General features: G+C 36.7%; 1 protein-coding gene across 3 annotated transcripts in view; it reads left to right on the top strand.

Moving 5' to 3' along the window:
* The window catches only part of gstcd (glutathione S-transferase, C-terminal domain containing), a 61,926-nt gene extending 44,771 nt beyond the window's left edge, over positions 1–17,155 (top strand). For all 3 annotated transcript variants that reach the window (XM_051898941.1, XM_051898923.1, XM_051898931.1), the window contains exons 9-12: positions 7,940–8,073; positions 8,958–8,988; positions 12,217–12,286; positions 16,291–17,155. In XM_051898941.1, coding sequence (XP_051754901.1) covers positions 7,940–8,073; positions 8,958–8,988; positions 12,217–12,286; positions 16,291–16,430 — 375 coding nt within the window. In that variant the 3' untranslated portion in view covers positions 16,431–17,155. The remainder of the gene's footprint in view (positions 1–7,939; positions 8,074–8,957; positions 8,989–12,216; positions 12,287–16,290) is intronic.
* Positions 17,156–21,983: the final 4,828 nt, after the last annotated feature.

A 21,983-nucleotide genomic window follows, 5' to 3' on the forward strand; every position in this document is an offset into this window, starting at 1 on the left:
AACTCAGCAGTAAGTGATAAAAGCTTTCTCTTTCATGAAAATCTGACTTTTTTTTTAGCACCTGTGACAAGCAATAGGACATTTTGTTGATCACATTAAATATCATGTATATTGTTAAACATAAGATAATAACCTCCGATTTGTCACGTTATGCAGCAGTGGACAGAGATTCGTGTCCTGTCTTGTCCCAAAAACTTGAAAATATCAGGGACATTTTAAAATTGTGATTTACAGGCTTGGAAATTGAAGTGGTTATGAATCAGTCTAAATATAAATGATGCATCATTAATTTGAATGATTTTATTTAAAAACTTAGCAATTACAAGTGAAAGGAAGCATCATAGAAAAGTCTTTAGATGCTAAAGAGTATTAAAGGGTTAGTTCACCCAAAAATGAAAATTATCCCATGATTTATTCAACCTCAAGCCATCCTAGGTGTATATGACTATCTTCATTCAGACGAATACAATTGGAGATATATTTTAAAATTTCCTGGCTCTTCCAAGCTTTATAATAGTAGTGAAGGGGGTTCCAGATTTTGAAGCCCAAAAAAATTCACCCATCCATCATAAAAGTAATCCATACGGCTCCAGGGGGTTAATAAAGGCCTTCTGAAGCAAAGCGATGTGTTTTTGTAAGAAAAATATACATATTTAAAACTAATAACTAGCTTCCGGTGGACAACCGTATGCATACTGCGCAAGTCGCAAAATGAGTAACCCCTGAAGCGATGTGTGACGCAGGATGTATGAGTATTGTAAGCTTAGACGCCTCTCGCGGTTTAAACAAATAGGGCTGGGCAACAAACTCGAGCTCCTCTTCTCTTATATCGAAATACTCCGACATTTCTCTTTAAAAATGATTGTTTTAGACTTCTAATTCATGACCGGTGTTTTGGTTGCTTCCCAAATGATGCACTATGCACTTATACTCTATGTACTTATGCACTAGTGTGTGAATTTTATAACGTTATTTTGTCATTCAGCATCGGAGTCTGATCCACCCTAACCCTCCGCTTCATAATAAAAGCTGCGACAGTTGAGTGCATGAAGTGTCCAACATTCCACATTTTTCCGTTAATTTAGTGTATCATCCGGGTATTTAAAGTGCTCTTTTTCTTTTTGGAATTTGGAACACACTCCTCGCAATATTTATACTTAAAAATGTCATAGAGTAGTGCGTAAGTACGCAAATTGGGACACACCTTTTACTTTGCTCTATCCTCTGCGCTTCCGCGTTCGTCATTGCGTCATGCGTCTGGTCAGAGGTTACTATTCTGCCACAAATCGATGCGTATGGCTGTTAAAAATAGATGTTAAAAATAGATGCATTTTTTTTGGGCTTCAAAATGTGACCCCCCTTCACAACCGAGCCAGGATATTTCTTAATATAACTCTGATTGTGTTCATCTGAAAGAAGATAGTCATATGCACCTTGGATGGCTTGAGGGTAAATCATGGGATGATTTTCATTTTTGGGTGAACTATCCCTTTAACATGTTTGGGTTCCACCATTTAGGGACCGGTCAATGTGAAAGCCCTAGAAAGTGATTGTGTTCTCTGTGTTGGTAATTAAAGACCGATTTAGGTCTTTAAGGTACTGAATTTGAGTTTCTAAGCTATTGCGTTATCTTGCATAACTCTGTGCACATATCATTAGCATAAATGATTAAAAGTTTTGCCTGCTAAAGCAGCACAGTCGAAGCTATTGTTTCCCAGAGGGTTGGACACGTGAAAATAGCTGCTATTCCTTTTTTTAAGACAGTCTGTAATAAGGCTTGCAGCTACACCAGGAAAAAAATGACTAAACGTGGGTAATGATGTGAAGAGAGAAGTTATGGGCTGTTTGCTCAAACTTGATTTGTTGTACCTGTTGAATGATGGTGATACAAGCACACTGCTGTGTTCAGTGGTTGTGAATAATGAACTTGCATCGTAGTCGTGAAGTTGTGCCTTTCACACCTCAGGCAAACTACTTAATTATAAAGACAGAAAAAGTTTCTTACCCCCATTGAAGGGAAGAAAAAGAAACATCCTCAGCAAAAAATGAAGTCCTGCTACATAAGAAAAACTAATAAAGAAATAGCATGCTTTTTACAGCATGCTTTATTATTTTTCCATTGGTGGGTAATTTATATGAGAAAAACTAGCATTGAGGATGACGTTCAGCTCTTTGTCAATGTCCTATATTTTCAATGCTTTCAGAAAACGTCATTTGTTAGATCCTTCAGTACAAGAGACCACACAAAACCATTGCAGATTCCACTTAATTTGCTTGCTAAGGAAAAACAAACTTGAGCTTTGTAACACTGCTTCTTTCCCATGCTAAACAACATTCATCTGATCTCTTGGGAGACGGCCCACCAGCTTTGTCTCATTATGACTGTAAATTCGTTCTAGAGACTGAGCATCCGACATTCCGATGGAAGACTTGGAATGACTGTGATGTGTTTTTCAACCTCTTTGCATTTGTAGAGAATAGATTCTGGCTACCAAATAATGCCAAGAATGATTTCATCATGGGAAGCTCAGGTGTGATTGCTTTACAGTGTTGTTATCACACAAAGAGTAAATATTCAACCACAAATACTAACAAACAATACTTTGAAGTTAAACAGTTCATGTCTACTGTCTATTTTGCTAATAGAACAGTTCAGTGTGTGTGTGTGTTTGTGTGTGTGTGTGTGTGTGTGTGTGTGTGTGTGTGTGTGTGTGCATGTTTGTTCAACTGAGAAAATAAGATCTGAGCCTTTTGATCATACCAATACATACCTTAAGGTGGTACACTCTAAACAATGCTGGGTTAAAAACAACGCAGATTGGGTTGAAAATGGACAAACCCAACGATTGGGTTGTTTTTAACCCAGCCATTGGGTTAAATGTTTGCCCAACCTGTTGGGTAGTTTTATTTAACTCAACTGTTGTTTTAAAATTATTGTAATGCTTGCTTAAAATGAACCCAAAGTATGTTGGAAATTAACATGTATTAATATGTTTAATAAATGAACATTATTAATAAGTTTAATGAATAATAATTAAACAATAAAAAAATGATTGAATTGCTTATTTATAAATGTTCACCTTTTGATTATTATTGTTTCCTCTAGTAATTATGTGTCTGATTTTTAATTTCCAACCTATTTTGGGTTCATTTTAAGCCAGCCATATAGTAATTTTTAAACAATAGTTGGGTTAAATAAAATTGCCCAGCAGGTTGGGCGAACATTTACCTTTAGGGGTTGCATATTTGCATATTTTTTCTGAGAGTGAATAAAGCAGATAAAAAAGACCTGATGCAATAGTAATGATAAAACAAGAATGTGTTTTATATTTAAATTTTGCCAACCTAGTCATATTTAATTGTGAAAGCTCTATTTTACCATAAGTACGCTCTATTATTGTCATTATAGCTTATATTCTTTTATCATGCTATGACTATAGCTACATAAGTGTTTGTGTTAGAGTGAGTAATATTTTTTTTTCAGTTGTGCTGTATCTTGCATTAAAGCATCTGAACTACCAGAATGCTTTTTTGTTTTGCCTGTGGTGTGAATAGACTTGCCTGTGATTTGCTGTATTTTTCATTTCATTGGTGTTGTGAAAAAAGGCCTCTATTACCGTACTTTGTTCCTGAAGTCATACTATAGTTCTCATTGATTTACTCTTCCTTGTGAATTTCATCAGTAAATGGTCATTCAAAGTTGTACTTTCACAAAACATCTTTTGATACTTTTCCCAGCGTCCTTAAGAAACACTATCTGTAGAATTGTCATTATGTTGCATCATTTTCAACTTTTGAAATTCACCTGCTGACGTCCTCAAAGCTCCAGGTTTTCACGGTCGATTTAGCTTGTTGTGGTGATGCGGCGTTCTGTTGTTCGCTTCAGACACGTATGCATGGCTCCATTATGAGATGGTGGTCTACTTCAAAGAGCTGAAACCCTGCGTTAATGGATTCTGATTAGTGCATAAGGGTGGCCCTTGAATACTCAAACACCTGCCCAGGGTTTTTGAGAATGGCTTTATTCCAGATCCTGTTAAAAAGACATTATGAATCATTTCTGTCTAATTAGCGTCTCGAGAACTTAATTACAATCCACACTGGACGCTTTGCCAATATTGCTTTTTCCTAATTTATTTCGTCTCAGCTTAAGGCTGTGTGTTTTCCCACACAGAGTTCATGGACATACTTCCCCTTCTATGGCAACTCCAAGCAGCGTGTAAAGCGAATCCTCTGAGATTTGGCCACATTTCCCAGAAAACTTCTTATAGGGGATTTGAAGGGTGTTAATCCGTGGGTTTGGTCAACTGTGCGCTCACACTCACTGAGACAAGAGTTTGCATTATTTGTTCCAGTTTCTCACCCTAACGGTGATGGTTACAGGCACTGGCCCGGTAAAGACGTGAGCAAAGTCGAACGCTTGATCTTTCACAAGCTTCTGGAAGGACATCTAAAGCTTTTCTTTACCCTCCATCAAGCTGTTTGATCCACTTTTCCTGCTAATAGGCAGAGAGCTGTCTGCTGTCATGCAGTGTCACACCGGCGGGGTACGACTCTCTCTCTCTCTGTGTCTAAGTCACTAACAGATCAATGAAAACATGGCTAGATACAGAAAGGTAGGAAGAACTTTGAGATGTGTGGAAATGTGGCCAAGGACAGGCAAAAAGCAGCGTGAAGAGTTTAAACCAGTTTTTGTTGTCATGCATAGATTTACGCCACTCTGAGCACTGGGAAATAGTCTAATTCACACATTTACAATGATGTAACCAAAATTGTGTTATGCTTTAGATACAACAATCTATTGGTTCAAACGCCAGGTTCGTACTAGTCATTTTTTTAATCTTTTGTGTGGGTTCATTCGTTTTTGAAAAAACTCAAAACTTAATCTCTAAATTTATTTTGAATTTAATGACTTCAAAAATTCAAGTGACTTCAAGCAAGCAAATGTTTTCCATACACTTTTTTTTTCTCCTCCCAAGTATTTCATCCTTTTTAATGAGATTTTTTTTTCGTTGTGCCATTCTGATTATACCTTGATTTTTTTTTTTTTTTAACCTTTTCAGAAAAATCTGAAACTGAATTTTAATTAAGAAAATGAAATGTAAGACATTTTATCAATCATTGTCTGTATAAATTGCATTTTTGAGTAAATTAATTAAGTTGATTTTGTAACCAGAAAAATATTAAAAATGCATTACTGTTCAAAAAGTTTAAAGTCAGTAAAAATGTTTTTTTTTAAATGAATACTATCTGCAAAAATGCATTAAATTGATCAAAAGTGACAGTAAAGACATTTAAAATGTTATATAATGATATTGTAATGATTTATTTTAAGGTTTCTATTAATCCAAGAATCTTGAAAGAAATGTATCATGGTTTCCACAAAAATATTAAAGGGTTAGTTCACCCAAAAATGAAATTTCTGTCATTACTTACTCACCCTTATGTCGTTCCAAACCTGTAAGACCTTCGTTCATCTTCAGAACACAAATTAAGATATTTTTGATGAAATCCGAGAGCTTTCTGACCCCCCACCCCCATAGACTGCAACAAAATTACCACTTTCAAGGCCCAGAAAGTTATTCTATTAAAAGACATCCTTAAAATAGTCCATGTGAATACAGTGGTTCAATCTTAATGGTATGAAGCAACGAGAACACTTTTTGTGCGTTTTGTGGTTCTGTGCACAAAAAAGTATTCTAGTCGCTTCATAAAATGTGACCCGTGCTGGCAAAATGAGTCGCAATGAGCAAGTTTTCAAAAATGAGTTATTATTTTCACAGTCTCTATTAAAAAATCTTCAAAGTTATGTATGATTTGTTGGAATCTGACAAAACAATGACTGAGCTACACTTGTTTGAAGTCGATAGAGTCAGCAAAGTCAATTCTGAGAAGGTTCCAAAACAAAATCACCTAGCGATAACACCTAATTTGGCACATACCTCATCAAAACCAAATATCTATAGAAAAATATATATTCAACTTTTTTTCAATATTTTACTTCAATATTTTGAAGTACTGTAATTCTGTGTATATGTGTACATTGGGATCGAGTGCTGTCTGAGGCGTCTTTTTGTGCACGCTTTGGATCTGTCAGTCAGCGTGAATAAGATCGATTTGTTTACATCAGTATGAGTTTGAAAATCACCTTTCATTGGTTCAGACTCATGCCATCAAGAATTAGCTATGAATATTCACAAAGTTGGAATGCTGCGCTTTACAACGATACCTAACTTGGACTAATGAGGAAGTTGCTGAGTGGTGAAGCAAGCAGAGAAAAACTGCGTTTTTCATGGACAAAGGAAAGGTACTCCTCTCAGAAAACATACAAATAAAGATACTTTTAGATGTTTAATTGCTGTTTGAAGCATTTGGATCACTAGACGAGAGCTTAATGAATAATTTTTTGTGAAACCTCAAATTTGACCAAAATTAGCTCGTAAATTAGCCTGTGCGCATTCCGACTCATTTTACCAGCACGGGTCACAAATTAAAGGGATAGTTCACCCAAAAATGAAAATTTGATGTTTATCTGCTTACCCCCAGGGCATCCAAGATGTAGGTGACTTTGTTTCTTCAGTAGAACACGAATGATGATTTTTAACTCCAACTGTTGCGGTCTGTCAGTCATATAATGCTTGTCATTGGCAACTCCATCTATAAGAGTCAAAAAAACATGCACAGACAAATCCAGATTAAACCCTGCGGCTCGTGACGACACATTGATGTCCTAAGACACGAAACGATCGGTTTGTGTGAGAAACCGAACAGTATTTATATCATTTTTCACCTCTAAAACACCACTATGTCCTTGCGCATGCCTTGCCTTGCGCATCCAGTTGGTGAGGTCTGAACACGCTCTGACAACGGAAGTGATCTCTCGCACTCATTGAAGTATAGGCACGAGACATCACTTCCGTCATCAGAGCGCGTTCAGACCTCACCAACTGGATGCGCAAGGCAGTTGGACATAGTGGTGTTTTAGAGGTGAAAAATGATATAAATACTGTTCGGTTTCTCGCACAAATCGATCGTTTCGTGTCTTAGGACATCAATGTGTCATCATGAGCCGCAGGGGTTAATTTGGATTTGTTTGTGCATGTTTTTTTGACTCTTATAGATGGAGTTACCATTGTTGAGCATTATACGACTGACAGACCACAACAGTTGTAGTTAAAAATCATCATTTGTGTTCTACTGAAGAAACAAAGTCACCTACATCTTGGATGCCCTGGGGGTAAGCAGATAAACATCAAATTTTCATTTTTGGGTGAACTATCCCTTTAAGGTTGAACCACTGTAGTCACATGGACTATTTTAACGATGACTACCTTTCTGTGCCTTGACAGTGGTAATTACTTTGCAGTCATTTAGAGAGATCTTGGATTTCATCAAAAATATCTTAATTTGTGTTCTGAAGATGAATGAAAGTCTTACAGGTTTGGAACAACATGAGGGTGTGTATTTAATGAACTAACTAAGGGTGAACTAGCCCTTTAAGTAGCTGTTTTCAAAATTGATAATCAGAAGTGTTTCTTGAGCAGCAAATTGGCATATTAGAATGATTTCTGAAGGATCATGAATCATGACACTGAATCTGAAACTTCATCACAGGGATAAATTACATTTTAAATATATTAAAATAGAAAACAGTTATTTTAAATTAATAATATTTCAAAATATTACTGTTTGTATTGTTTTTTTGATCCAATGAATGCAGCCTTGAGTGTAAGTGTCTTCTTTCAAAACATTTGTCCCCAAACTTTTGAATGGTTGTGTATTTGTGAATGACATCAACCCTTTTTGCCCAAAGTGACTTATTACATTGGACAGTCTCCCACGCGTATCTTGCTCTAGAGCTCATGTAGTTTGGTTACCAACTCTTGGTTAGGAACCCAGGTCTCTAACCAGCATGACTGGTGTCTTGTGTGTGTTTCAGGTGGCTCTGCATGCGTGCGGAGTGGCAACAGACATGGTGTTGGATCGCTGCCTCCAGGCGCGGGCGGGATTTGTGATTAGTCCGTGCTGCTATGGGTTCATTCAAAACACACTCAAGTTCAACTTCCCCAAGAGGTGAAAACTGTTTCTCTCTGACTTTTCTTGCTTGCTATCTCTCTTTTCATTTGTTCCCCTAATTCCACAGTACATAACGACAGTGTAGATAGCATAATCCACAATATATTAGAAGCTAAGCTCTGAAAAGATACTGACAAGAATGAATGATTTATGAAGACGATTGAAAATAGCTAATCATAATAGATAGCCATAATAAACATTCATTATTGCGTGTATTTCTCTTCACGTGAACGTTCTCAGAATATAATGTCAATCAACAATCACACAGCTCAGCCTCATCAGTCCCATGTTAAATGTTGGCAAGAAAATGTAAAAATCAGAGAGTGTGTTTTAAAAATTCCTAACAGTGAGAATTGCTTTGGAACAGTCATCACTTTTCCCCGCAATCACAAGCTATCACTCTCCAAATCTGGCGTAAACTTTCATTTAATCTCAGGCAGGAATTTTGCCGCAGGCCATGAGCATCAGGGTGGCAAGAGCAGTGAGCGCAGGAAATTATTTTTCCGTGGTTGTGTTCACGGTGTTGCCATGACAGCGGCCCATCAAGTGATTTGTCAGTTGTTGCATTCAACAGTAGGGCAGGAAGGGCGACCTGATGACAGACAGTTAATGTACCAAGCATTACCTACCACACACATAATCTCCAAGAGAGACAGAGCACTTCAAGTGTTACATGAGACATCCTGTTGTATTTACACACGACTTATTTCAGCAACGATGTGTTTTTGTCCATAGAGAATGTTTCCAGCGTCTCCTTTGATCCGGATGGACTGTCCTCTCCTTAAACGTGTTTTTTCTTTAACATGTCATGTCATTTTTCATTCACGCCTCAGTGTGTGTGCGAGTTCATTAAGTCTGCCCCCCTCCGTCTCTCTCCACAGCACGAGGTTTGCGGAGACTTTGAGCTATAAGGTAAGTGTTTCAGCACTTGCTTTCACTCTTTTCATTATCGCCTACACGTGTGGGACGCCACACTGCCTGATACTTACTGCACAACCTCCACAGGAGTCCATATGCCTCATGTATGTGAAGCAAGGTGTTTGGTTTAGTCCTGTTCAGGTCATAACTTTTGATGCATGGTATATCGTGGCAATATCATATTTTAATAGCCCAATACTAGAAGCTGATATTCAGACTTTGTTTTTCCATCTCAAATGGAAATAAGCTACTCTTGAAATCTGGCATGCAAAACAAAGTATATGTTCATATATATAACATATATTCATTTTAAGGAATTTGACTCATGAATCAGTGTATAAGTCAGTCAGTCAGTCACAAGTCAGCTCAGTTCAAATGAATCATTAAAGGATTAGTTCACTTTCAAATGAAAATTAGCCCAAGCTTTACTCACCCTCAAGCCATTCTAGGTGTATATGACTTTCTTCTTTCTGATGAACACAATCGGAGATATATTAATAAATATCCTGACGCATCCGAGCTTTGTAATGGCAGTGAACAGGGTTCACGAGTATGAGCTGAAGAAAGTGCTTCCATCCACATTCATCCATCATAATGTGTACTTCACATGGCTCCGGGGGGTAAATAAAGGTCTTCTGAAGCAAAGCGGGGAACAATGTAAGGCACTTCCATTGAAACAAATATTTAGAGTTTACACTAAAGAAAAAAAAAAAAGCAAGGATGAGGACAAAGATGTAGCCGATGTAGACGTCAAAGAAGAAAAGAAACTAAAATAACAGATATTTTGACAAAGATAAACATAATGTTTCAGATTTTTTTATTATGTTTTCTGAAGCATTTGAAACTGAAACATTTTAACAAACTCACATAAAAATATGTTAAAGGAGGACTTACACTTTTTCCATTTACAAGTGTGGATATGATATTTACCCATCAATAAAACAAAATTAACAACATCAGTGAGAGATGAATTTAAATCATACTTAAAAAAAAAAAAAAAAAGACATCTTGTTGAGTTATAGGAGGAATTGTCTCCATTTTTACTGACAACCAGCTATGTATATCAAACCAAAATTTAGAAGTAGCATCACAGTAGAAGAAAAGGTGATCGAGTGTTTCAGGAAAAGAAGAACAAAAACCACAAGGATCCACCTCGAAATGAAATCGTTTTTTTTGTATGAAATCACTAACTGGGTAAATCCTGAACATAATTTTGTAATGAGTCTCCTTGACCTTTGGAGCAACAGGGTAAGCCATATAACAGGTAAAAGCTTTATCCCTTACTGAAGTTTCAACATCTCCCAGAAAATAACACTGATAATCACCAGTTTAAGTTTGTTATTACACTTACTGTCTAAAAGATCTACATTACATATTTTTAAAGAGGGAAGAGAAGCTACAGATCTAGATAAAGGATCAGAAAAACTGCTTTGGATTATTCTTAACAATCCAGTGGGTATAACACTGCATACCTTATTATAACCTTTTATTGTAATTCTAACCCTGTATTTATTAATAAAATCATTGTGAGATAAAAAAAAAAAAATTCATTGTCATCTAATAAATCATGAATAAAAATAATGCCTTTGTCATACCAATCACTTTTAAACAAAGATTTATCCTACGACAACCATCAAATCAAAAACCAATAGGAGTGCAGAACCTGATGACGCAACTAGTGAGACAGCACTTGCTCCACACACATCGTCTTCGTTTTTTTCCAGTTTCCTTTTCAAGAGAAGCCATGATCAAAATTAACAATAGAGATTGTTTTTGTTTTTTTTAGCCACCATTTCAATCCCGCATGTAAATGCAGCTCACAATCACCAAACATGTCACGAATTGATGATGTAAAACTCCGGACGAGTCTTGTTGCACGTGTCTTGACTTTCGTTAACTGCATATATTAATGACAACTGAGATCCCACAGTGTGACATGGCTAACAGCGGGGGATCATGTTCATACTGTCTGACAAGCAACAGTCGTAAAACACTATTATAAATCATACAGTGTGCACCCAGCTTTAGTTATGAGAGCTAATCTTTGTTTAAACTGGGTAAGCAGTATTGATTTGTAATGTTGACCATCAGTTATCACCATGAAAATAATTAGTTTCAGCCACACTTTCTGTACCAGATAGTGCATTCCTAGTTCACTATAGAGGATTTTTGCTCTCAGCACCAGCTTTGTAAAAATGGTACTGTTACACAACATGCCACTGAGTCTGAGTAGCATAAAACATCTGTCCATAAGCCGATGTTTTTCCTTCTCTTCTCTTGATTTTCTCAAGCTCCGATGAAATAGTGTATTCCTGGGAATAGTGTGCCCCTTGTAGTTGCACGTTGCATTTTTCCTGGTCTTGTCTCCAGGCACTGATCAGGAGGCAGAAGTGTGAGAAGCAGATGAGGTTAATCAGTCGTATCTCACTGTCATCAGTGTTTGCTTGACTCCTGCATCTGCCTCTCTCACACTGTGCTCACGGCCCCTGCTGAGATATCACCTACAAAGGGGCCTGCAAGAGACAGTCAGTGCACTGTGATTTAAAATGAACGCATTGAAATTCCCTACAGAAAAACCTATTTTATTTTAATTGTTTGGACTTGATTTGAGTTCAAAATGAAATTAAAAAAGACAGATTCTTTGTAGATTGTTCTTTCCAAGCAAGCGTGATCGATGCAAAAGTTCTCATTAGTACGAATAATAAACATGCTGAAGAAATGCTTTACTATGTTAAAGCATGTTTTGGAGACATTATCCTGAGTTATAGCATTGATCACGGCTATTAGCCTTGAGGATTCAACCTGATAGGAGGAATCAATCTGCCAGGGCTGTTACGTTCCTTTCCATCAGTACTTGTTTCACTCAGTTAATGCAGAGTAATGGTTGCTTGAAGCCATCGTTGGACAGGAACAGAAGGGGAAGTCATTCTGTGGCACTTCCTTGCAACAGTCCCCACACAAAATGCAATTAAAGCTCATTGATTAACATAAAATGAACTGGGTGCTGCTTTCTTCTGTTTCTGCTCTAATGGCTGGTTGCAACGGTTGATAAATGGTCTGTTCCCTCACCACAACCCGAATGATCTGATGCATTGTTATTTCTCTGCAGCTGAGCTGTTTTTCAGATTTTTTTTTTTTTTTGTGTGTGTGTGTTTGCGTTTATGTGCAAGTGTGTTTATTGATGTGTTTGGTACGTTAACATGTGTTATATGGTTTCCACAGGAGCATATGATCCTGTGCAGGTTTGCGGACCAGACAGCTGTCAGTTTACCTCTGGAACGGAGATTAATTGGTAAGATGTTTGGTTTTTTTTAACGGGTGGTCAGAGTTATTGCGCCAGTTTTGCTTTAGGTCTGGAAATTCCTAATAGAGTTTGTCCATATGGCTAAGATTTTTAGCCCAGAATAAGCTGCAGTGTTGAGCACACTTTATGGCATAGTCAAAAGTCTGGCTGTGTGAGACTAGTAAAACCTTAGAAACCTCTAAGAACTCCTTGGCAACTTCTTAGTAACATCATAGAAAAACCACTCAGAAAAGGGGTTATTATTGTTAACTGTGTGTTTATTAAGTGTTAACAATGATATTATGTGGTTTTTATAATCAATTAACACTGCTTTTGTGATTTTTTTTTTTTTTTTTTTTTTCTTTTACAAAATGAACAAAATTTGACACCAAATAAGTCAACCAAAATTTCGGTTTTACCGAATGACACATTTGGTTATACCAAATGATGATATTTTCAAACAGTGCTAACAGACTGATATCTAGATAGCAAAAGGACAATCAAACATTTTATATTTAGTACAAGTTTTTTAAATATTACAACATTCTCCATGTTTTATAGCGGTTGTACCGAATGACCTGATGTTTCAGGACACACGCAAGTGAAAACATGAATTTGTCAAATAGTTAAGAGAGAGTTAGTTACTTTGCTTCACGACCATGTGGTCCTTTTGCAGGTGTCTGAATGATGTCACATCCTGTCACATGATATTGACCGCATGACGATCCAAAATGGTCCCTTTATATTGGTTACTCCAAATGACATGAATGAAAATAATTTTTCCGGACATTCTTTCTCATAACAAAGCAATGACTTCTACATATAATTTTAATACCATATTGCACTATGTTGACATATGATGTTATAAAATCATGCCAGAATAAAAAATATATACATTTATTACATTTTAAGATATTTTAATCACAAATGAAATGGCTGTATTGGCCTTTGGACAGTTAAACCGAATGACTTTTGACATTTCAAAATCTTTAAAATACCTTTATATGTAGCAAAATATAATTAAAACCTTTTGGATTCAATAAAATAGATCTAGGTGTACTACCTTACATACTTTGGATGTCATATATCTTTGTTTTTTATTATTATTATTAAGGCCTTCGGACAAAAAAATGACCCGTCACGTCATTGACCCATATATATATATATATATATATATATATATGAACTTTATTTATTTCTGCTAATTGCAAAACTAAAATAACTTATACTAAAACTGAAATAAAAATGAACAAGAACTACATAGACATATTTATAAAAAAAAAGAAAAAAATAATAAAAATGGCAAAAACACACAACAAATTGACTAAACCTTAAACTAAAATGAAAATGGGAAATATAAAAATAAAAACTTATTAAAATTACACTGAAAAAACCCTGCTCAGAACACATTAGCACAGTGGTTCAGTGCAAGGGCATGTGTTTGATTTTGAAATTGGTGGGGACATCCACAGAAGCTGAGAATTCAGGAAATGAAATGAATAGTATAAAGCAGGGGTTCCCAAACACATTCCTGGAGCCTCCCCAACACTGCATGTTTTCCATGTCTCCTTAATCAAACCCACCTGATTCAGATCATCAGCTCATTAGTCGAGAAATGGGTGTGTCAGACAAAGAAGACATGCAAAATATGCAGTGTTGGGGACGCTCCAGGAATGTGTTTGGGAACCCCTGGTATAAAGTATTAAGGTTTTTAGTCTATACTGACCTTAACATTATGTAAATTAATGAATTCTGTAATGTTAGAGGTAACTAATAAAGACAAGGAGGCAGTTTAACAGACTTAAAGAGATAGTTCACCCAAAATTGAAAATTCTGTCATCATTTACTCCCCCTCAAGTAGTTCGAAACCTGTATGAATTTCTTTCTTCTGCTGAACACAAAGGAAGATATTTGGAAGAATGTCAGTAACCAAACTGATCTCGCCCCCCATTTACTACAATAGTAGGAAAAATAAATACTATAATAGTAAATGGTGTGCGAGATCTGTTTGGTTACAAACATTCTTCCAAATATCTTCCTTTGTGTTCAACAAAAGAAAGAAACTCATACAGGTTTGGAACAACTTGAGGGTGAGTAAATGATGACAGAATTTTCATGTTTGGGTGAACTATCCTTTTAACTTTACTCCGTTCATAGTGCAATGCAATAGTCAATGTGTCTACTCTCTTGTTCCTTGCTATTTGAAGAAGCCAAACATGTCTGCATCTGTCATTAACAGAAATGAACTGTTGGCATATTTGTTTCACATCAGTATTGTCCAGTTTGTCCTGGTGGGCATGGCTCACAGCACTACTGCTAAGTCTCACTTGTGCCATTGTTGTTCTAAGCCATGTTTTCAGTCTCTTAAGAGCAATGAAACTTCTTTCAGCCTCAGCTGATGAGACTGGGATGACTAAAAGCAACTTGACAAGGGTTTCAACTTCAAACAGGCCTCTCACTTCAACAAGATCAAACCTTCAACAGACCAAGCAGTGTTGTGTTTTCCTGTTTTATGGAGACTTTCCATAGACAATGATTTTTATACTGTACAAACTGTATATTTTATCCCCCTACACTAACCCTACCTTTTCCTTACGGGGACCAAAAAAAAAAAATGTCCCCACAAAGACAAGGTTTTTGGATATTGCCCCATAATGTAGGGTTTCACATGCGCACACAAACAGGTTTAGGTTTGCCACTTATCCTGCAATTGTCATATAGCCTATTTGAAAAAAACTGCACTGACCCTGAATCAATATGTGATGCGATTTGCCTCGTATTTTTGTGCACAGAAAATCATCCCTATACCCGGCACTATTTGAGGAAACAGCCATTTGTAGAGGTCTCCGAAACTAATATCGAGTGCACTCATTTAATCCCACAATGCACCGCAAAAACAAGTGTACAACAGATGTACACTCAATGGCTAGAGAATACCCATAATGCACTGTGAGGGTCGCACCGAATGAATTCCCGCATCTCGCCAGAAGATGGCACCCGCAACTGAATCATAATAAATCCATCCCACGTTTTCCAAACCGCTGGTCCAATGTGGCTACAGCGTAATATCATACAGGTATAAATTCCCTTTTAATTGATTATTAAATTGTTTAATTAAGGTTTATACATAGTTTCCATGACAGAGTTCAAGATAAATATTTCATCTTACTACTGGAGCTGCCAGTTTGCTAAGTTTCAAATGATTATTAAACAGCAAGCACAAATTATGCATAAGCGGCAGCCCTGCCGGTGCACTTAGTAATGTAGGGAATAGTGAATGAGGGAATAGGGGGCGATTTCGGACACAGCCAAGATCTCCCCGCTCTGTGACCTCTCTCCGTCAAACTTCTCGCTACACACTTGCAGCTCCGCAGTCTCATCGCATTCTCGTATAAATCTGACGCCGCTGTCATCTTTCCTTCCACTGCCCATCTTTTATAGCTGGCAAGATGACAGCCTCTCAGCCTCTTCATAAAACACATGCTAACCAGCGTTGTTGCCTGTGCCGTGCCAAAACCCAAGACTTTCCAAAGGCTTTCAAAGGCAGATATCTTTGAGTTTAGATGAGCTGTTAATTACAGTTTGATAAGATGATAAAGTTTGTTTAAAGTCTTTTTCAAAATGCTTTAAGTTTTACTGTTTTATCCGTCAGATTACAGAGAGCTTCTTTAAAGAAATGTCTGTTAATAAAGTCATTTGAAATTCCACTTTGGAAAAAGTTTCAAAATTAATTTAAAGATTGATGCTGTTCTTTTGAACTTTCTATTTATCAAATAATCTTGAAAAATGTGTCAGTTTCCACAAAAATATTAAGCAGCACAACTGTTTTCAACATTGATTATGATAAATGTTTCTTAAGCAGCAAATCAGCATATTAAAATAATTTCTGATAGATCATGTGACACTGAAGACTGGAGTAATGATGCTGAAAATTCATATAAAATATATAAAAAATATATTCAAATAGAAAACATTATTTTAACTTTAAGTTATTTTTATCCCTCAATCTCCAGGGAAGCGCTGTATGGGACTGGTGGACTTGGACCGCAGTTGGGCCGCCGAGACTCATGGGTATTCTGTGAGGGTGATGACCATGGTCCCTGAGGGCTGCTCGCCTAAGAACAATATGCTTGTGGGCTTTCCTACCAGATAACACTGACTCACTGAGGAAAAACCCACATCAAGACAACATTCAGGACTGCAAAAATATCTTTTTTCATTTATTCCATGAGATGTTTGATTTTGGGCAATTTATATTTCCAAACATTTCACTTAAAGAGAGAGTTCATTTTGACATAATTTAATCACCCTCAGGTCATTCCAACCTCATATTATCTTTTTTAATTCTTCTATAAAACAAAAAAGGCAATGTTAGGCATGTCTGAGTCGACCTTTTCCATACAACGAAAGTGAATGGTGTGAATAATACTGACAAAAAAGCAATAGCTTTATATGAGGAACAGAATCTAAATTAAGATGTGCTTTTATGGTGCTTTTTTATACTTTTTTTATACACAATCCCCATTTCTTTTATGTAGAAGCTTTGACATTCTGTCTGGCATCTCATTTCATGTTTCACAGAAGAAAGAAAATGATTGAATGACATTAAGATTTTTGCTTTCCTTTTAAATCCAAAAGCATGGAATGCTACTTATTTGCACATACACGCTTGAATCATGGTTTGATCTAATTGTGCAATCAGTATATTTGTTTGTTTTTTATTGCAGATTTTAAATGGCTTCATCTAAACAATTAGAGATTTTTATTTCAGTAATGTCTTTCAGATCAGTACTTTCCTACTTGATTTGCGTGCCTGAGGTTTGTGTGTAAAACGAGACAAAAACCATCACGCCCCTCAATAAATTAAACATGACTTCAGATGCCGTTTGCAAATCAGTCGCATTGAATTGTTTAAAACCACCTTGCACCCTCTCCTCAACCATTATCACATATTATGCACAAAACAAAAGAGTCTCAAAAGAGCCTGGAATTCCCAAGTTATTACCAATGTAAAATTATTCATTGTAATTTGCACTTCTCCCTCGCAAGAATGGCCAGACATCGCTCTTGAGCTTTTGTCTCAAAGTGTTTGATTCAAAGTATTGAAAGTAAACACAAGGAGGAATTTATCGTGATTCCCTTGTGTCATGGGTCAGGAGAATTGGAGGGGTTAATATTTATGAAATGGTGCATGCATGGATTAATCTGACCACGGTTATGAATACTTGATTAGGCCACGGCTCACACAAATGTCAAAGCACCGCATCGGTCTACAGCGTCTGCTGATATATGAACTATTCCCCCAGTTTTACTTTGCTGTGTTTGGACCCACACTGTCATCAAACACGCCTCCGGTTTGCTCGCTACAGAGGAGCCGTGGACTGTCACATATGTGATATAGATATGAGATCTGTTCCTCTGCCATGAGGAAGTGCACAACCTTAAAGCTTTGGGGAGCCGAGCTAGCAAAGCTCATCTGAATTCTGCTAGCGGAGCCAATCTTTCTGAGTGTGAAAGACTGGAGACGGGGGCACCTTCCAAAGAGCTGGAATCATTTCAATGGGAAACGCTGCTTCTTTCCCCAAGGATTGGCTGTGGTCCCAGACTAAATGTACATGAAAAATAAATACATATAGGATAGGATGAAAATACAATGAGACTACATATAACTGCATTACTGTAAAGATATTGAAAGATTGTTTCTTTTGTCTTTTTCGTTGTTTTTTTTTTTTCCCCCACAGAACTACAGATTTGCAGAATACAAAATATGATGCAATATGCCAAAATCTGACAGTGTCACATGCACAATGCAAAAAACAAAACATCCCGCGTAAAGTCAATACTGAAGGCAGGAGTGTAGGTGTCAGTAGAGTTTTGGTTTTGAGATGATTTTTTTTTCTGCTGAAATATGTTGAAAATGCTCTGTAAATGTTTTTATCGACACAATCTTTTGCAATATAGGCTTTTATGGAGGAACATAAGATAATAAATTGAACTACTCACTGTTTGAAAAAAGACATCAGTTGGTTATGATGCAAATTAGATCTGACTGAATCCAGTTAAAATGGGTTTTATGGCCTTTTCTGTGTGGATCAATTTACATTAGGATGTAAATATGGTCCTTCTCTGCATGCAAATTAGATTCTCAGTGGTTAACTCCCAATAACCATTTTATATTTTATGGTAGTTAATAAAATAAATATTTAGTAACACAGAAATGTGTGTATAGAGCCGAGTGTGAAAGCACAATGCACAGTTGTGCTGCTGCTTTGCTTAAGAACTACTTGTGCGATCAGTACGAAACGGTCCTTAAACTTCGGCACGCAACTCTTCCCACACCATTTGTGTAGTACTGAACTATAGAGTGCATTAGTTCCCCCATCCACTTTTTTATCGGCATTGGTTCCAATAATTTTTCCCATAGCAAGTCTTCATTTAAGCGTTAGAAGTCATGAACCAAGTCAGCCAGCTATGAGGTGAATCACAACATTTCAAAATCTGATTTGATGCAAAAAATTATTTGCAAATCGGATAAAAAGACAAAGGTACAAGCCTGTTTACATAACGACTTTAGTGAGGAAAAGAACTACAATCCCATGAAGCCTTGCGAACAACAATGGAGGAAAATGGAGGAAATGAACTTCACTTAAAGTTGTTGATTAAACAGCAACTGTAGAAACAATGTTTTAAGATTATTGCAAAATATATACAAAGTTCTGTCATGAAACTCTAGATGGCACAGGCTGATGGCCCTTAACTCAATCTGCTTGCAATCACATCATTCTCTATAGGGCACAGCTGATTGGTTCCTGCTGTATCAGTGGCCAATGAACTTGCTGCTCAACCTTCAAATACTTGGTAAGCATTTGCTGTATCAGTTTGCAGCACGCTTTCAGAAAGAAAGCCTTCCCCATCTTATTTTTAAAATAATCTTGTTTAAAGGGTTAGTTCACCCAAAAATGAAAATTATGTCATTTATTACTCACCCTCATGTCGTTTCAAACCCGTAAGACCTTCATTCATCTTAGAAACACAAATTAAGATATTTTTGATGGCTCAGTGAAGCCTGCATCGCCAGCAATAACACTCCTTTTTTCAATGCCCAGAAAGCTACTAAAAACTTATTTAAAACAGTTCATGTGACTACAGTGGTTCAACCTTAATATTATAAAGCGATGAGAATACTTTTTGTGTGCCAAAAATAACAAAATAGCAACTTTATTCAACAATATCTAGTGATAGGCGATTTCAAAACACTGCTTCATGAAGCTTCGAAACTTTACGAATCTTTTGTTTCAAATTAGTGGTTCAGAGCGCGTATCAAACTGCTAAAGTCACGTGAACTATTGAAGTTTCAAAACACTTATGACGTAACGAAGCCTCGTTTACTGAAATCATGGGATTTTGGCACTCTGAACTACTGATTCGAAACGAATGATTCTTTAACAGTTAAATTCTTGGTGGAAAAACTACATTACCCATGATGCAGTACAGAAAATTCCACCAATCAGACAAATCGCACCAAAAGAGTTGCAAAGAATGGCCACTGTCATGAAGCACCATGAATGACATAAACACGAATGATTTAAACGTAATTCGATATGTTGTCGAAATACTTTAGTATGTGTGTATATATATATATATATATATATATATATATATATATCACACACACACACACACACACACACACAAATATTTATACAAATATTTAAGTATTTTAACAATATATTGAATTTTCTGTACTGCATCATGGGTAAAGTAGTTTTTCACCCAAGAATTTAACTTAAACAGGATTATTTTAAAAACAAGTCAAAATAATGTGGACTGAGGGCTTCGGTAAATGCATATACCATCGATTAACAGGCTCTGAATTCACAGTAGGTCTGTCCTTAATAGTAAGTTGAACCTTTAAGTTAATTAAGTTATAAAAATTAATCTTCATTTGGAAAAAAGATCCAGATTCCAGATCCTGATTGTTGCACTCTATAGCTCAAATCACATGGCTTGTTGAGGATAGGTGTGTTACTTTTCCATAAGTGCTAACGAATTTCACATGGTGGACAATACAAGGGGTGGAAAAAAAGTCCTTTAGGCTTGAGTTGAAAAGGGGGCCCATCAGAATATCATAGAAATTTGGGGGTGGGCATTTGATTTGGGACAGTAAGCAAGCAACTACCTAGCAACCAAAACACCTTAGCAACCGTGTAGCAATGCACTGAAAACCCACTCAAGCAACCTTATAGCGATGTCCTGACAACCAACAATAACACCCTAGCAAGATTTGCTTTTTTTTTTTTTGACAGAAAATGTAAAAATGACTTTTTCACATGCATTGTACAATGCTAATTAAAGTCTGCTTGTGTAGCCAAAAACCCAAGAGGTAGAAAAGATGCATCAAGGGTGCTGAAAGCGCTTCTCAGATGACAAGTACAGACTGTGCTATTGCTTCCTTCACAGTATCTCCTGTTTCCTCCTTACCTCGCAGACAGGAAAGTCAGTTTCTTTGGAAATATCACAAGAGCAAGGTGCAATTTCACCTATGCTAGGCTGCAAAATTCATGAGCAAATCAAGCCGCAATCCGCCTTAAATTCATCTGTGACAAAACCTAATCAGAAAGCGCGGCAGGCTCTCCAGTTCTGAAGAGGTTGAAAATGAGTTTTTCTCCAGTGTCACCATTCATAGAGGCCGTGGACGTATCTCCATGAATTCAGAGTGACCGTGTCTCTTCTTAACGTATCTTTGAAATGTCACCATGTAGTTCATGCTCACCTGGACTGAAAATACACATGAAACACGTTTCTCTTTGACACTGATGACAAACTTTGTGAGGCACTACAGATTTAAAGCTCTGGTGTTTAATATCAGCCTATTTTATATGCCAGGTGGAATAGCTAGTCACACTGAATAATTTTACTTCTGAATAGAAAATGTGCACAAATCAAGGCAGAAAACTGAATTTGTTTAGAATTATTGAAGTCTTTTTGCTCTTACCTATTGGAATTTTCTTTGCTTCATTACATAATGAATTATTTCAAGAATTATTTAAGTGCGTTATATTTAAAGAATGTGAAATATATTTTCCTGTAATACGTGCATAGTATGTTTTCCATGTACTGAATCTTTCAACGTCCCTCTTCAGCATCCACATATTTCACTTTCTTAAAAGAAAAGAACTGACTTGAGTTACAGAATATTTGTTGTTTTACTTCTGGAACTGTTAGTTTTGATAAAGTTGCCAAAATTGAACATATTAAAAATTGACATGTTCAGCAACAATACTCTGGTAGGCTGTGGCATTTAAACAATATCCAAACATTTAATCATATCCCCCACACCATTACCACCACCACCAGCAGCCTGAACCGTTGATACAAGGCAGTTGTTTGTCATGTTGTTTAACATCGATGGCACATGGTGAGCATTGATGCTCCCTTGTTTTCACAGTGCATTGTGGGACTTTTTAGGGGACGAACGTTTCAGTGCACAAGTATGATTTTGTGATTGAGACAGCCCTTAAAATGGCCGACTCCCTGATCAGTGCCCTGACTACTGAACTAGGGAGCTGATTGAGACGCACCCTATGTATGTATACTTAACAAAGTAGTATTTAAGTAGAACATTGGAATGGGACACTTTGGCTTGCAGTACAAATGTGGCCTAACAAGCTGTGCACAGTTACACTTAGAGTGTGACTTTCCAATA

The sequence above is a fragment of the Ctenopharyngodon idella genome, chromosome 1, assembly GCF_019924925.1.
Source record: "Ctenopharyngodon idella isolate HZGC_01 chromosome 1, HZGC01, whole genome shotgun sequence".
Classification (NCBI taxonomy): Eukaryota; Metazoa; Chordata; class Actinopteri; order Cypriniformes; family Xenocyprididae; genus Ctenopharyngodon; species Ctenopharyngodon idella.